A 15,720-nucleotide genomic window follows, 5' to 3' on the forward strand; every position below is an offset into this window, starting at 1 on the left:
CTGGTGGAAGAAAACAAACTTTTATGAGCCATCACAGCAACCCTGTGACCTGTAAGCCCCATTTCAGATGAGGAAACTGACACTCAGAGGTTGGGCACCTTCCCTGAGGTTGCAGAGCAATGAGCACTGTCCCACAAAATCCCTCCTTCTGACTCCAGGCCTGTGCTCAAGCCAGTAACTCCCTCTGAGGCTTGGGAAAGCCTGGCAGTCACCAAGGAGACCCTTCCAAACTGGTTTCTTCATCTGTGAATTGGGCTTTTGCTCTCTTAAGGAAGGAAGCAGCCCTTTGCTGAGGAGGGGGTATCCCCTTCAGGTAGAGCGTCCTGGCGTCTCAGCCCGGTTTACAAATCACCACCCCGGGATCGCAAGCAAACTGCCTTTGTTCCCTTGCCTGGAAAGTGGAGGTGATGGCAACTTTCTGGATGCATTATGAGGATTAACCGAGGTAATGTTATCACATCACAAAGTTGAGAAGCAGCCCCTGTTTTCTCATCTGTATTCACTGGTACTCTGCTAAATGCTTGAAAACCAGCTCTCCAAAAGGACCAGACCTGATTGGTAGCCTCTGCCCCTTTCCATGGTGCAAATACCCCCACAAAGGCTGATTCCAAGCCCCCACTATGAAACCACTGAATGAACTGGGGAGAGATGTGTTGGGACAAGTCCACTTCAGCACACCACCATTGGTCTTTTCAACAGTGCACTGAATGTGTTGTTTGGGCAGTAAGTTGACAGAGAGAAAGGAAATTAATGAATAGAATACCTAGCATCGTTCTGGGCATAGTAGTTTTCAGTTCTGCCCGACCGACCTCCCTCCCCAAGCCAACAGCACAGGGACTGTAATGGCCGGTCAGGCTACCTGAGGCAGTGGTCTTCTGAGAGGCGAAGTGCCATTCTCTCGCCCCCCATCTGCTGGACTTTCAGAACCTGGGCGGCCTGCACAGGAGATTCAGAGACTGGCCAGCTGAGGAGTCAGCAGGCAGGCAAGCAGGTCCTTTCACTTTCTGTGGGAGACACACTTTTAACCAACATGGACAAGGCTGAAAGTGCCCGAGAGGAAACCAGGAAGGGTCTCAGTGGAGCGGAGAGCCTGAAGAGGCGCGCACAGTTAAGGGTTTCTCTACACTCTCTCCCGGATCCCACATTCGCGCACACGCATACACCGCTGCGGCCAGCCTCTGGCTAGCTGAACTCATGACCAGAGATGAGTGTGTGTACCTTGGAGGTGAGGGGGCAGTTCTGCAGATTTCTGAAGGATTACAGAAGCGGGAGTCCTGAGAGCCTCCGAACAGGTCAGCAGGCATGCACTACAGAAGTGCGGAGGCCACTCGCTCCCCGGAGCCTCCCGGACTCTGCACAGCTTCCCACACACAGTAGGCACTCAAGACATTTTTGTTCACTGTGTTTTGAATTCATAAATTTGTTCTGTTCCTGCATAGCTTAATCCGTTGCAGAAAGGATGCAAGGCCCCTCATTAAATGCTTGTCGAACCAGTAAGTCCTCAGTCTTAGCCCTTGCCAGCTCCTGGTTTCACATGTTCCCGGATGTAAAATGCGACCACATCTAAATGAGATGCAAAACGTGAATAAAAGTTACCGGTGGGTTTTTTTTTTTCCTTCTGGCTCTTTTGCCTTTTTCAAATGTGTCTTCAAAGAACATGGATCAATTTTGTCATTAAAAAAAAAAGGACATGTATTATAAAAATAAACAGAACTATATAATCCAGAGTAGAACCGAGTGGTGTCAGCAATGAAGGAGACCCACAGCCACCCTCCCCATGCTGCACTGCTTGAACCAGGGGCCCCGGACACATTGGCTGGGCCCAGCATGGACCTCCTCATGCTTCAGGACACTTGTCACGGCTGGGTTCTCTCCACCTCTCTTTCCCGGGGCCTCCCGCCCACGAGGCACTGACTCATAACGTTGCCCTGTGGTAACAAGTCTTAGTCAGAAGTGGAAACAGAGGCGAGTCCTCGAGAGGGGAAATAACAGGCCGCGCCCAGGGCCACTGACAAGTGAGAATTTCAGGGGGCCTGTGTCCCCAGCCCCACCCCCGCCTTGAGAGGACCTGCTGCGGCCAGAGCCAGCAGCACCCGCACAGCCACGCGCCTCCTTCCGGGGCAGCAGAGGACTCAGCCCCTTGCCCAGTGACAAACGTGTCTGTTCCCCTTCTCTCCGGGCAGTGGGGCTCTTCCGAGGGCGTAGCGCTGAGCGTGCCCCTGGGAAGGCAGCTGCTGGGTGATACACGAGTTACCCCCGCATCCCTGGCGACCAGGCTTTCCCTGTGATCTAACTCGACAGCTGGGGGAACCATCCTGTGTGTGCTGGGGTTTTGTGAAAGACACAAGTTGAGTCTAGAAGATGAGGCCTTGGGGGGTAAGGAGAGGAAGTTCGGGAGGCTTGCGACGGAAAGCGCACTCACACAGGCACTGTCTTCTAAGTCCTGCGTCCGCTGGTCGGTGTCCCTGAGCCTCCTGCTGTGTGTGATTCTGGAGCGACTCTAGAGCTGGCGGGCTGAGTGGAGTCCGGGTCAGGTGTCCCCCAGGGCTCCGTGTGCACCCAGTGGTACTCCAGGGGATGTGACCGTGTCTCCTCAGAACTTCTCTTTCTTTCTTTTTTGACAACTTTTATTCACATACTGTACAGATTCACCCATGAGGGGCACCCAGGTGGCTCAGTGGGTGAAGTGTCTGCCTTCAGCTCAGGTCATGATCTGAGGATCCTGGGATCGAGTCCAGTCTAGGGCTCCCTGCTCATCGAGGAGCCTGCTTCTCCCTCTCTCTCTCTGCCCCAACCCCTACTTGTGCGCGTGCGCTCTCTCTCTCTCACTCTTTCTCTGTCAAATAAATAAACTCTTTTTTAAAAAATTCTAATTTTTGTCTCTGAATTTGCCTGCCCTGGACAAACGGAATCCTACAACATGTGGCCTTTTGTGTCTGGCTCCTTTCGCGTCACCTAATGTCTTCAAGCGTCATCCAGGATAGAACAAGTGTCAGCACTTCCTTCCTTTTCGTGGCTGAATAGTATTCCATGATCCTGCTTAGGACCCATTTTATCTGTTCACCGGTTGACGGACATGTGTCTGGGTTGTTCCCACTGTTTGGCTGTTGTGAATAATGCTGCTAGGAGCACACATGAACAAGTTTCTGTGTGGATGTATGCCTTCATGTCCCTTCGGCCACACCACTGATTTTTTAAATGTATAGCTGATCGTGCCCCTGCTTTGCTCAAAAACCTTCAGTAGCTTCTGTCGTTTTTAAAATCAGGTTTAAAATATTTACCGTCCACAAGCCTTACAGCTTCTGGGCTCTCCCCTTGTTCTGTTCCTCAGAGAACCAAGAGGTTCCTCAGACACACAGCGCCTCCTACCTTGGCAGCCCTGGAACCTTCCTCCCCAGCCCTTTGTTGAACCCACACGCACCCCGATGTCTCAGCCAAAATACCCCGTGCTCGGGGAAGCCTCTTCAATGCCTCTGAGCAGGTTGGGGCCACACGCTGTCCTGGGACTCTTCCATCCCTCTCCTTAGCATGAACCCCAGGGAGCGCCACATGGTGATCTTTGTCTAGTACTCGTCTCTTCTGCCGCCGCGCGCTCCAGGAGAGTGGGGCCCTCGTTGGCATTCAGTGGTCCTTCCTGGCACGAGCCCAGTGCCTGGCACTTGGCGCTTGGTAAATATCAGGCAGATGAGTACAGGTAATGAGGGCAGCAAACAAATCGCTTGTTTGGAGGTTTTGCCATGGTCTCCATCAGGCAGTGGAGAACACAGGCAGCAGCACTCCCAGGCCTCTTGCCCCCCCAACCTACCTGAGAGACCTCTGCTGAAGTTGGAATGGGCTTGGGGGAACCCCCCCACACACGTCCTCAAATAACTGGAGCCCCGTCAGGTGCCCACTAGCACGTGGGCTCTCTGTCGGGACGAGGTAACTCCCCGCAGCATAGGACCCCGGGCAGCCCCCCACGCTGTCCACACCGAGGGTTACCGTGGTCCACCTCCAGGGGTGACATGAGGAGGGGGGTCCGTGAGGCTGCAGTTTCTGTGACAGCTGGGAGCCCCATGAGCACAGACCATGTTCCCTTTAGTAAAGATCATTGCCTTTCTACGCGTCTCGTTTGAAAAACTGTCCTTGAGGAAATTGCGAGAGGAAACTGTAGACCTTCTGAGACTTAATTGCTTTTTTCAAAACACCGTGTTTTCATTTCCCCCACAGATATGCACTTATTTGGCCATTATCCCGCACATGACGACTTCTATCTCGTAGTGTGCAGTGCCTGCAATCAGGCCGTCAAGCCACAGGTTTTCCAGGCGCACTGCGGTAAGTGGACCCCCGCACCCCGCCGCACGTTCGCAGCCGCCGCTCCCCCCGCCACTTTGGCCCCCAGACAGGGTCGGCCCCCTGTGCCTGCCTCAGCCCAAGGCGGTGGGGAAACTCTTCCTGCGGCTCTGCCTCTACTCTCAGGGGCACTATTTTCTGAGCTGTAGTCCTTCTTCCGAAAGGCTCAGCCCTGTCAGAGCAAAGGAGAGAAAACGTGCAACTTGTTTAGGGAAACGGGACCAGACGGCAGCCGTCCGCCCACCCTTCCGAGGGCCTCCGCAAGGTGACCAGAGGAAGGGCAGAGCGGTGGCTTGAGGAATGGGCCCTGCAGCCCGATATCCCTGAACGAGGGGGCCAGACTGAGTCTCCTGGGGTTTCTTCCCCCAGGACTGGCTGGGGCTGAGGGCAGCCTAGTGAGGGGGCTGTTGGGAATGCTGCCCCAAGGAGATGCCTGGTACTTCCCGCCTCAGGTTCAGTTTCTGTCTCCAAGAATGCTCTTTGTGTTTGGGAACTTGCTTTCCCTCTGTATCTTTACATCCTTGGTGTCATAGATGCCCTTTGGTAGGTCACCAGCAAACCTAGGCCCCCCTTCAGAGCAGGTGCCACGGACACAGGACAGATAAAGTCCATGTGACTGCTATGTCAGGAACGTATAAACAGCTACTGACCTCGGACAGGCAGTCGCTGAACCTCTGGGGATGGACGTTTCCTTATCGTTGAACAGGGAGTTGTACCAGATGGTTTCCAAAGCTGTGAACTCCAGAAGAGGCTTCCCCGATCTTTGTATTTAAGCCCCACTCTCTTTGGGTAAATGTAATGTCTCGCTGCCCCCTTTTTACTGTTGTAGCTCAAAGCACATTAAATATCGTGCCTTAAAAAATCAAAGCGATAATAATCCTGGGTATGCTTTTGTAAACCACACATTTCCCTTCTCACACTTGAAATTTCTGGCTCTCTCCCACCCCCTTCAGTTGTCACTGTTCGGTAATAAATGGGTTTGAAGTAAAGGGAGTTGCTTATCCAAGCTCTTCAGTAAGTGTTTTGGGGCCTTTAGAATAGTTTTTATGTATTCTAATATCATCCATGAATATGTATGTGTATGATATATCCATATCTAAATATATATATACATATATATGTATATATATATATAGTGGAATATTTTGTGTTTTTAATATGTAGATAGAGAATGCAGGATTTAGAGGTGCTTTCCAAAACTTCCTTACCTACACAAGGTAGAGCGGGGGGCCCGAGGGAAAGGGCCATACAGCGAGCTTCTGCATAGAGGCCCAGTCTCCCGCCGTCCCTGCGGCCAGCTCCGTGAGCTTGGTTTCTGCGTGTCTTCCATGACAGTGATTTCCAGAGGTGCTTCTAGTTCTAATATTTCCGCTTCTGGCAGGCTGAGCCCGAAAGGAGCAAGTTGTGTGCTCGGCATGAGCTGACCTTCTTGCTCAGTGCTCTGCAGCGAGTGACCCTCTCTTCCTCCAAGAGGAGAGAAAAGGGCAGGCCTTTCCAAAGGGAAGCTCTCAGAGACCCAGAGGTGACACCTAACAGCTAAGGTGACAGGTGGGGGGATGGAAAGCAGAGCAGTGGCAGGAGGATCCCACACAGCTGGTTTGTTCAGTGAATGACCGTGGAATCCGCGTGGCCAATGGCTTCTGTTTGTCTCGGGAAGATGCGGAGGCTAGAGCCCTCCGAATGTGGTGGGCATTCATTCATTCGCAGGGCCTTGCTGCTGTTCTGCACACTGGGGAATGGGAACGGATGAATGGGACAGATGCGAATGGGATAGATGAAAATCCCATAGGCCATCAAAACCTTCCCTGGGAACTTGATTCACTGGCAGAGTCTGTGATGGAAGGAACCAGAAAGGGACCTGGGACCTCACCGTGCCTTGCAGAGGTCTGTCCAAGGGGATGCCTCATCTAGCCAGTGAAAGAGGTCTCGAGGGCTTGGCTCCACTGATGCTCCCTCCTCCCTCTGTTCTAGGCTTTTCAGTTCAAGAGCCAAGTCGAGTTCAGGGGGACAGCCTGGGGTTTTGTGGCCATCTTCTCTGAGCGGTGGCAGTAAATGAGTATGGGGGTTTGGGGTGACCGACCTCGTCACTCGAAGCCCAGACTCCACCAAGCTTCTTGCCGAACGAGCTAATGAGTAGCGGTTGGAACACAACCACAGCTCAGCAGACAGAGGCGGCCAAACCTTGTCTTTCAGGTGTGTGTCCTGCTGATGCACAGCCCACACTTATCAGACCGGGAGAATGCAAGGCAGAGCTCGGAGCCACAGCAGTTCTTTGGGAACAGAGAGGAGTTCTCACTGTCCCTGAGAATTCTTTCAGTGGCTTCATGATACTTCTTTTCTCTATGTTTTATCCCCTCTGACTAGCCTTGCTATTTCCAACAAGTTCATAAGAGGGACATTGTGCTAGGTGCCAGGTACCGTGCCGTGCGCTTTCCCGATCTTCGCGTGTGTGATCCTCTCAGCAGCCCTGTGCGGCAGGTACCGGTGTGATCCCTGTTTTGACTGGGAGGAGGCTCGGGCTCAGGAGCTCTGAGCCTACGGTCTCCAAGCGAGGCAGGTGCGGAGCGAGCCTGGTTCAGTGCAGGCAGCGTCACTCCAGAGTGAGGGACGTGCATCGTCAGCTTGCTTAGCCCTTGTCCCTCATGCCATCTGCAGGGGTCCCCTGCCCTCCCCGCCCTGCCCAGACTCCAGGAGCTGCCCCAGTTCACTGGCCGGGTAGTACCTGGGAGTACGGATCTTTATCCCCTATTTTGTTATCAGAACTTTGTTTCAGAAGGCATCTCATGGAGAACCCCACCAAAAATATATATGCAACGGGAAGCCACTGGCGTTGAACTTCCTATAGGGGCTCAAGCCCTGCCTGCCCGGCCTCTCCTGAGCCCCAGCCTGCGGGGGTCCATAAGACAGCATTTGAAGTCTGTTGTAATGGGGAGGATATGGGATGGAAGCCAGACAAAGAAATTCGTGTTAACTGGGTGACCTTGGGCAGGCCGCCTCTGTCTCTCTACCTGGTCTGCCCCATGGAGTGGTTGGTGTGAAATCACTGGCAGGAAGCACCTTCTTGCAGATACCTCCAGAGCACGGGTTCTTCATGGCACCATGCCCCCGTGGCCCCCAGCTAGACGCAGTTCGTCCCTCCTAGGAGCCATCGAGTTCTGTTCTCCTGTGCCATGACATCTTCTGCCATGTGCTTCAGTTGTCTGCGGACTGTCTCATCCCTCTACCTGCCTCTCAGATCTTTTCAGGACCAGGGACATGTCTTGTCAGCTCTGTATTCCCACGTCCCGAAATGAACCCATCATCACGAGTGCTGACCCCAGGAAGCTGAGCTGGGGTGCACTGGGAGGGACATTCCTAGAGGCCAGTGCTCCTGGGGCCAAATCCAGCTCAGCCGTGCCCAGCCCTGAGACCCTGGACTTGTCACTTTTTTAAATGACACGGGACTGGATAGGGTGTTCTCTTAGCCACTTAATCATTCACAGCACGTGTGACTCAACTCCTGGATTTTACAGTTACCGGCATGGAGAGCAAGAGATAGGTGTGTGATGAAATCCGAGATCTCGATGTCCTGGTTGCTTAAGTTAAACTGAAAAAAGTTCATGGTGTGTGTGTGTGTGTGTGTGTGTGTGTGTGTGTGTGAATATTTAGGCAGTTGGTTCTGGGGACTTTGAAGGTTGATGGTAACATGAAAAATGGAAAGCCATAGTGGGAAAATCATGAATTTCGGAGTAAGACAGACCTGGGCTAGAATCTGGACTAACGTTTACTGTCTGTGTAACGGTGGGCTAATTGCATGACCTTTCTGAGCCTCCCTGTCCTCTAAAATGAAGGTGATAGTTTTTGCCTCACTGTTACTGTGAGGAAAGGAGAATAGGGTAGAGTTTCCTGGCACATGGTAAAGAAATAAAGAAAGGGTCACTTTTATTGTCAATAAAGTGTGGCTCCTTCTTATTAAGTTGAATGTTTCTTATGAAAAATGAGAAAACCGATTCAGTAAAATGCTTCCTGTCTTCGTTTCTTGCCCTGTCTCGGGGGACGTGAGCCCTGAGGTCAGCCTGTACACATTGGCCTGTGACTGATCTTCAGCCTCGCATACTCTTGGAGGCAAGAATTGTCAGCCTGGAGATTATTACATGGCCAGGAGTCCCGAGGATATGGCTCTATAGATCGGGTTTACGTTCGCATAAGGTCCCAGTGTCAGATCCTCTGGAAACGCCATGAAACTCCAGGACCCTCTCTGAGGACTCTGCCAGGGTCCATCCTGCTTTGGCCGCTTTGCCAATATGGGGTCCCATGAGTCCCCACTCCCAGGACTCTCTGCATTCCTGTTTGCTCCTGACTTTGTGCCCCATGCTGATGTCCCAGCCATAAAAAGCTGTGCTTTGCACAGGCGGGGGCTCTCTGGGAGCCTGTGTTGGTCCTCTGAGTTCTGTTTCCTGAGTCTGTGCAAGAGTCCTTTCAATGCATTTTAAACCTCTACTCAGATCTAGAATTTTGAGGGCTTGCTCTATTTCTAAAGCCCCTTAGGTGAGTTGATGAGGTGATTTAGGGATAGTCACAGAAAGGGGAAACAGAAGCTTCGCCTTGGAGGCTGTCCAGCCCAAGTTGTAGCTTGATACGCTGCCATGGTGTGATTGGCTTATGACTGGGAATAGCCCCTCTGGGGTCAGTCTGCTTGGAATCAAGTTCTAGCTCTACCATTTGTTAGCTGTGTGACTTGGGCAGGTTACTTGGCCTCTCTGTGCTTTAGTTTCCTGATGCTTAAAATGGGTAGAGAGGTTTAGCCCATAAAGTGATTGTAATGATTAAAAGAACTTGGGGCTCCTGGGTGGCTCAGTCAGTGAAGCGTCCGACTCCCATCACAGCTCAGGTCTTGATCTCAGGATCATGAGTTCAAGCCCCATGTTGGGCATAGAGACTACTTAAAAAAAGAAGAAGAAGAAGAAGAAGAAGTTGCCTTTGCAAAGTAGTTTGTACAATAATTAAACAAATTTTGCTCTAACAAGAAAAAAGTTAAGCTATCGAAAACCAGGCGATAAGCTATAGAGATTTGTAATGAAATCTTGTCCAGGGACTGCCTGGGTGGCTCAGTCAGTTAAGCGTCTGCCATCTGCTCAGGTCATGATCTCAGGGTCCTGGGATAGAGCCCATTATGGGCTCGCTGCTCAGTAGGGAGCCTGCTTCTCCCTCTCCATCTGCTGCTCCCCTTACTTGTACTCGCTGTCTCTCTCTCTCTCAAATAAATTAAATCTTTAAATAAATAAATAAAACAGAGTCGGAGGACGGCATGTGAGACCTTCCTCTTATGTCAGTTGCTGTGGGGCCCACCCTCATTTCAGAGACGCAGTTGTTACCATCTTTCCAAAAAGAACCCTCTCTCTGTGATACGTGTATTGCGGGTGCATGTGTGCATGTGCATGTGTACACGCGTGCACAGGGGTCTTACCTGCGTGCACAGGCGTGGATATAAGCTCAAAACAAGGAGGCGCGAGGTGCCTACCATGGACAAAAAAATTTAGTATTACTTTCAGTAGTGGCACACCTTAACAATTTAGAATATTGCAGTCAGCCGAAAAGAAGACTAATAGATTTAAGTAGTATCTTTGTAATGGGGTTGAACATTTATGAAGTTGTAGTTGTAGGATTTGTCCAAATGAAAGGAGTATGATTTTTTTTTTCCTCTCCTTATCTCCAATATATTTGCATAATGAGCTACTACAGTAAAGCAGGGCTTCTCACCAGTGACACCGGTCCCGTCGGGCGCTGGCTAATTGTCTGTGTTGGGGACCCCCTGTGCAGTGTGGGGCACCGAACAGCTTCCCAGACCTCTGTCCACTCGACGCCAGTAGCAGCCACCACCTCCATTATGACAGCCAGAACTGTCTCCAGCCACTGCCAGTGTTCCTTAAGGGACAAAAACCACCCCCGGTTAAAAACGACTCCCATAACATAGAGCACCCCCACGTGTTATCGCATATCCTGTGCTTTTCTATATTTAAATTTTTCTCTGTATGAAAGCGAATGTGCGTGCACATACACACGTAACCCAGAAATAACTGCCACAGAATATCACACACGGCAGCGTGGAGAAAGTTTACTATTTCGGCTTCCACAGAGCTGGTCACCGGGCTAATTTCCCCGTCACATTTGTATGCCAAGCCTAATACAAGCTCTCTTCTAGAAGCCCCGAAGCCGCCATTTTTCCCACCTCAAACCAAAAAAGGGGAGAAGAGGCAAAAGAAAGAGCACGTCCATAGACACAGATCATTCAGCCACATTTGGTTCCTGCCCTCCATGCCGAGGAGAGCCCCGCAGGCCCACACCCCATCCATCAGACAGAGATAATCCTGGGATGTCACTGCTACTGGGAAAAAAAAAAAAAAAAGAATGTATTCGAACCAAAGAACCTAGATGTCATTCAATAGACAAGAGAGGATTAATTTTTCCCCTCTTTCTCAGAGAGGGCTTTTTATTCCCTTCCCTGATTATATTTTTGAATGCCCTTCAAGTAGCTGTTTTGCATGTTGATGGTGAATGCAGCAGGATTTAATGAACTGTGAGCTAAAGCAGAGAGGCTGAGCAGGAAAATAAATGAGTGACAGCAACTCACCTCCGTTCCTTGCACACATGTCCAGATGCCGGTGTCGGTTGGGTCCCGAGAGCGACACAGCCCAGCAGCCCTGCACACGGGAGCCTCATTAAGGAGGTGCCAGGCTTTCCTGCCATTGTTCTTTTCACTTTGGCTGTCTCCGGGTGACCTCTAGTTGAGGAGGAAACACACCATTTGGGCTTCTGAGCCCTAGAGACAGTCAGTCCCTCTGAATGTCAGTGCCCCCTGGGCTTCTCAGGAATCATCAGCGACTAATGATCCTAGAGGACTTCCTGTCTGAAGGTGCTTGTGTTCACCACACGGAGACCTTGGGTCTGAGTGTCAGTGCAGTTGGATTTGTTTGCTGAGATTACATTTCTGTTGTTGTTACTGTTCGTTGTCTTTTATGAGACTTACCCTGGAGAAGTACAAAATAATTAAAGGAAATTGTTCTCATCAAACATAGTCTTTGTCGAGTCTGACAGCATTAATTAATAAGGCTTGGCAAGAGCATGGGAATATGTGCAAACTTTATTTTGTTAGTAGGGTTCTTTTTTACCTTTAATTTGATGAATGGACCCCAGTCTGGAATGAGCTCCTAGACCGGTATGTCTTTGGGGTTTCCCTATGATCAGAAGCAGTGTCTGCCATTGTTTCTTCTGATAGCATCTTCCCATCATCCTGGTAAAGTGTGGATCCTATGCTAGGTCCTCAGGAAATTCCTACAAATCCTACAGAGATCCCTATGGAAAGAAGCGACAGACCAATTAACAAACGGTTATACCTTAAGTCAAGCATTACATCTGCAAGAACCCACAAGTAGGACTACGTTGTGCTCCAGTTCAAGTGTTTATATTTTGAACTTGCATCTGCCCAAGTTACAGTCAATGCTGGGTCTGGAACAGAGCAGGTTGACCTGGTCCCCAACCCGGACTTTTCTTTTTGCTCTGCTAATGGGAAACAAAAATACCAATAACAACAATGATGATAAAGCTGACGCATGTGGTGAGCCCTCACACGTGCTAAGCTTTCCGTGTGTTAGCTAATCCTGTCACCACATGGTCATATTCTCCCCGTCATCCAGCCAAGAAAGGGAAATTCAGAGGGTTTAGGAAATCTGCTCCGGATCCTGCTGATGTAAGTGGCAGATCCGGGATTCCAACCTCTGTCTGACTCAAATCACTTTAACCATGGTCCAGGTGGAAAGTTTTGAGCCTGGAGCTCCCTGCGGCCCTATAACTAGGCTTGGCTACAGAGAGGTCATCGGGGTCCCCTGCGGGATCTGCACAGGTGCTCTCGGGCAGCTGAGCTCCCTGTCTCTTTCTTACCCACACTGCTGACCTGGTCTGCTCACTGGCAGAGGTGAGGAACTTGGGCACAGTCTCGGGCACAAGGAAGAAGGGAGGAATAAATCAGCCCTAGTGAGTGTGTTCAGAGCCTCAGCCCCGAGCCCCTTTAAATACCGACAGGTAAAAAAGAGGGAGCTTCTCATGGTGGTGGAGTGGGTACCTTCAGCAGTACCTGCGCCTGTAGGTTCTCCTGTATCTCCAACAAAAGAATGGATCCCTGAGGCCCACAGAGGAAACTCTACACTGATCGAAATTCCCTTTTTGCATGTTTCTGTGAATTAAGTAGAAATGCTCACAAACGGCAGATGTAACAGTTCAGCTCAAACTTAAAGCTAAATCAATAGGCTCTTCATAACCTTAGGATTGTTGAATTCATCTTTAATTGAAAAAAAAAATTCTACCTTATAATCTCATCAAAGCCTGTTTCTTGAAGGCTGAATCTCGTGGGTCACCTTCAGAGTCGCATGGCTTTGACTCATTCATTTATTTGAAAAATGTTTACTGAGCACCTGTTACACGCAGGCATTGTTCTTGTGTTGCGGGTGTCGTGGTGAGCATCACAGACAAGGGCATGGCTTTCTTGAAGCCAATATTCTGGGAGGTTAAATGACATAAACAAAAATGCAGTCAAGTCCTATAAAGAGCGGGCACAAGAATGCCCCAGCAGGAGAGGTGGGTGGGGACCAGAACCATAAGCCCTGTGGGCTAGGGCCCACAGTTTGGGTTTTATTCTGGGTGCGGTGAGAAGACACTGAGGGCATCGAGTGAGGCAAAGACATAATCTGGTTGATATTTTTAGATGATCACTCTGGTGGCTTGGAGCCTGGGAAACCTCCTAGGGATGAATGCAGCGCTGTGCAGATAGAAAAGGATAACTTTGAAGTCCGTTCTGGAAAAGTAACTGACAGAATTTGATGATGGGCCACACTGGAAAAGAGAGGGGTCAACATTTAGGATTAGTTAGCAGCAGAGGATGACAACATGGAAGCCAAGGCAGCAGAGCCTTAAGTAGACCTGGTCAAATGCCAAAAGGTTGAGTGAGAGGAGAAAAGAGAAAAAGCCCCTAGATTTGCCACCAAGGCTGTAACTGACCTTGACAATCCCCATCTCAGATGGGTCTTGAGATTTTTTTTTTTTCCCCAAGTGCGGGTGACTTCATTTTTACATCCCTGATGGACCTCTTTTTAGGCTGACAGAGCCCCAAGTATTCTATCTGCATTTGTGCTGAGGTCAGCTGCCACCCAGTCAAATTGTCAGCTCGTTCCTCTGCCCCCATGTTCTATGACTGATTACTGTGCAGCAGGATCACCTGCAAACACCAGCGGATGAGCCGTATGCATCCCTGAGTCCCGGCATGGAGCATATTTCTGGACTTGATATGCAGTTGGGTAGAAGGAAAGACTCCTCTGATCCCTGTTAGGGTGCCCTTGGCGCCCTCCACTTCACCAGCATTAGCATCCGTCAGGGCTATTAGAAGTGCTCGCTGACTTGTCCGTCCCATCTCTCTCCCTCTCTTTCTCCCCCTCTCTTCTGTCTGTGTCACACACACACACACACACACACACACATCAGACCAGGAGTAGTTCCAAGGAGCCAGGACCCCTGTCATCACCAGCATGATATTGCCTGCGTTAATGATGATGCTGGATACGCAGTTGCTGCTCAGTGTATGTCTTTGAAAATGAAGGGAGAAGAGAGGGAGGAAGAAAACAATGAAGGAAAAAGAAGCCAGATTCCACATGTAAACGCGTACATTCATTTGAAGACACCATTCCTTGAAGGGGAATGACCAGCTCTGTTCCAGTCCGGTTGGAGAGGCGGCATTGGGGAAACGTCCTTCCTCGCCAGGCGGCTTGGGAGGCTGCTGCTTTGATCCTTGACCACAGCTGATTTCTGGAGGGCTCTCCCCGTAACATGACCCCCGGCTTCTGACTCATCACTGGCTTGTCCCCGCTATGCGGCTGCCCTGCTCCGTTCCTCGGAACTGTATCAACCAAGGAAAATCAGGGGAACAGTCATCGCTTTATTTAAATCCGAGGAAAGAATGTGGCCAGCACAGATTCAAAGGTCATTTTGCAATCCTCTGCATCCCAAGCCGTGAGGAGGGCAGCACTTCGCAGGCAGTGGTCCCTCCCTGGTGTGGCAAACCATACCGTGAAAGCTAGAGCTGCGGCTAGACACAGCTGGGCGCACGCACACTGGGGGACCTGCGCCCAGATCCCTCCGGAGTTTCGCGGCTGCTCTCTGAGGATTAAAGTGATCTGAGGTCTTGGAGTGAAACACAGGAATATCTCTTTCACTGGGGAGTCTAATCACCGAGTTTATCTTAATCCAGCCACAAACACGGGGTAACTATCATGGTCATCGTCAGGCACTTCTGTTTCCAATAACGTGACCCCAGACACAAACCCACTTCGTCTGGTGCCGGAGCGGAGAAACAAAGATTTTTTCTTTTTCTACCCCACCAACCCTGGAGGAGAAACTGGCCATAGAGAGAGTCCACGATCCCCAAACCCTGGGCTCTGTGCTTTCTAACAGAAGGGCATTTGAGGGCATGGGGATTATACACCATTTTGCCTCACACCCAGATGCAGGACCCCAGCTGCTGTCGAAGCTCGAAGTCTGCTGAGCGCTAGTCCTCTTAGAAGGGTCTCTGGACTTCTCGTTCAAGGGGCTGATTCTTAGTGCATGGCAGGGGTCACTGAGAGCGTCCCATACGAGGAAGCCCTGTATAGGTTCACCTCGGGGATGTGAAGGAAGGTTCCAGGCCCTCTTGTTTCTCAAGTCAAAGCCCTTCTCCCCTCGTGTGTACATTGACTGTGTCAGGTTTCTTGTATCCTCCTCTGGAGGAAGGTGCTGTTAAATTGCCGTGGCTTCTTAGCAGTTAGTGGTGTCCTGGGATTTAGGGAGGGCTGCACCGAGCCAGGCCCCTTGGAAAACTGGGCACAAGTTAGGCGAAGCAGAAGACTCGAGAGATAAGTGGTCTGGGGGCAGTAACAACTGGGAGCAAGCAATCCGTTCCACAACGATGAATCCTGCTTCGTGTGCAATGAATAATAACTTTCTTTCCGGAGAAAGTTCCCTTTGCTTTACAAAACAGCAGCTGTCGATCTCTGTCCAAGGTGTGGCCTCTGGCAAACCCTGTGATTTGCTTGTCTATGAGTGTTGTCGATGCTTTGCTTTTCTCCCCCAGGAATCACTTCTTCAGATTCCTGAGCCTCCTGCAGAGGTGCGTGCGGCGGCATCCGTGCTGGGTCCGTGCTGTCCACCCAACTGCACTTGACTCTCTTTGGCAAGTGCCTGCCTCCAGCAGGGGTGCACTGCCTCTGTCCCCATCAGCAAGGTCACACTGACCCAGGCCCCGACCGACGCCCTTGCTCCGTGACCCACACTACTGTCAGCTCTGGGTGTCCGCTTGATGGTGGCACGATGTCCAGAGATATAGATGAC

At 50.8% G+C, this 15,720-nt stretch overlaps 1 protein-coding gene across 5 annotated transcripts in view; it reads left to right on the plus strand.

The window, feature by feature from the left end:
• ATXN7L1 (ataxin 7 like 1) overlaps positions 1–15,720 on the plus strand; it is a 237,772-nt gene that overhangs the window by 79,627 nt on the left and 142,425 nt on the right. For all 5 annotated transcript variants that reach the window (XM_044245825.1, XM_044245826.1, XM_044245827.1 and 2 more), the window contains exon 3: positions 4,210–4,314. In XM_044245825.1, coding sequence (XP_044101760.1) covers positions 4,210–4,314 — 105 coding nt within the window. The remainder of the gene's footprint in view (positions 1–4,209; positions 4,315–15,720) is intronic.

The sequence above is a fragment of the Neovison vison genome, chromosome 4 (genome assembly GCF_020171115.1).
Source record: "Neovison vison isolate M4711 chromosome 4, ASM_NN_V1, whole genome shotgun sequence".
Classification (NCBI taxonomy): domain Eukaryota; kingdom Metazoa; phylum Chordata; class Mammalia; order Carnivora; family Mustelidae; genus Neogale; species Neogale vison.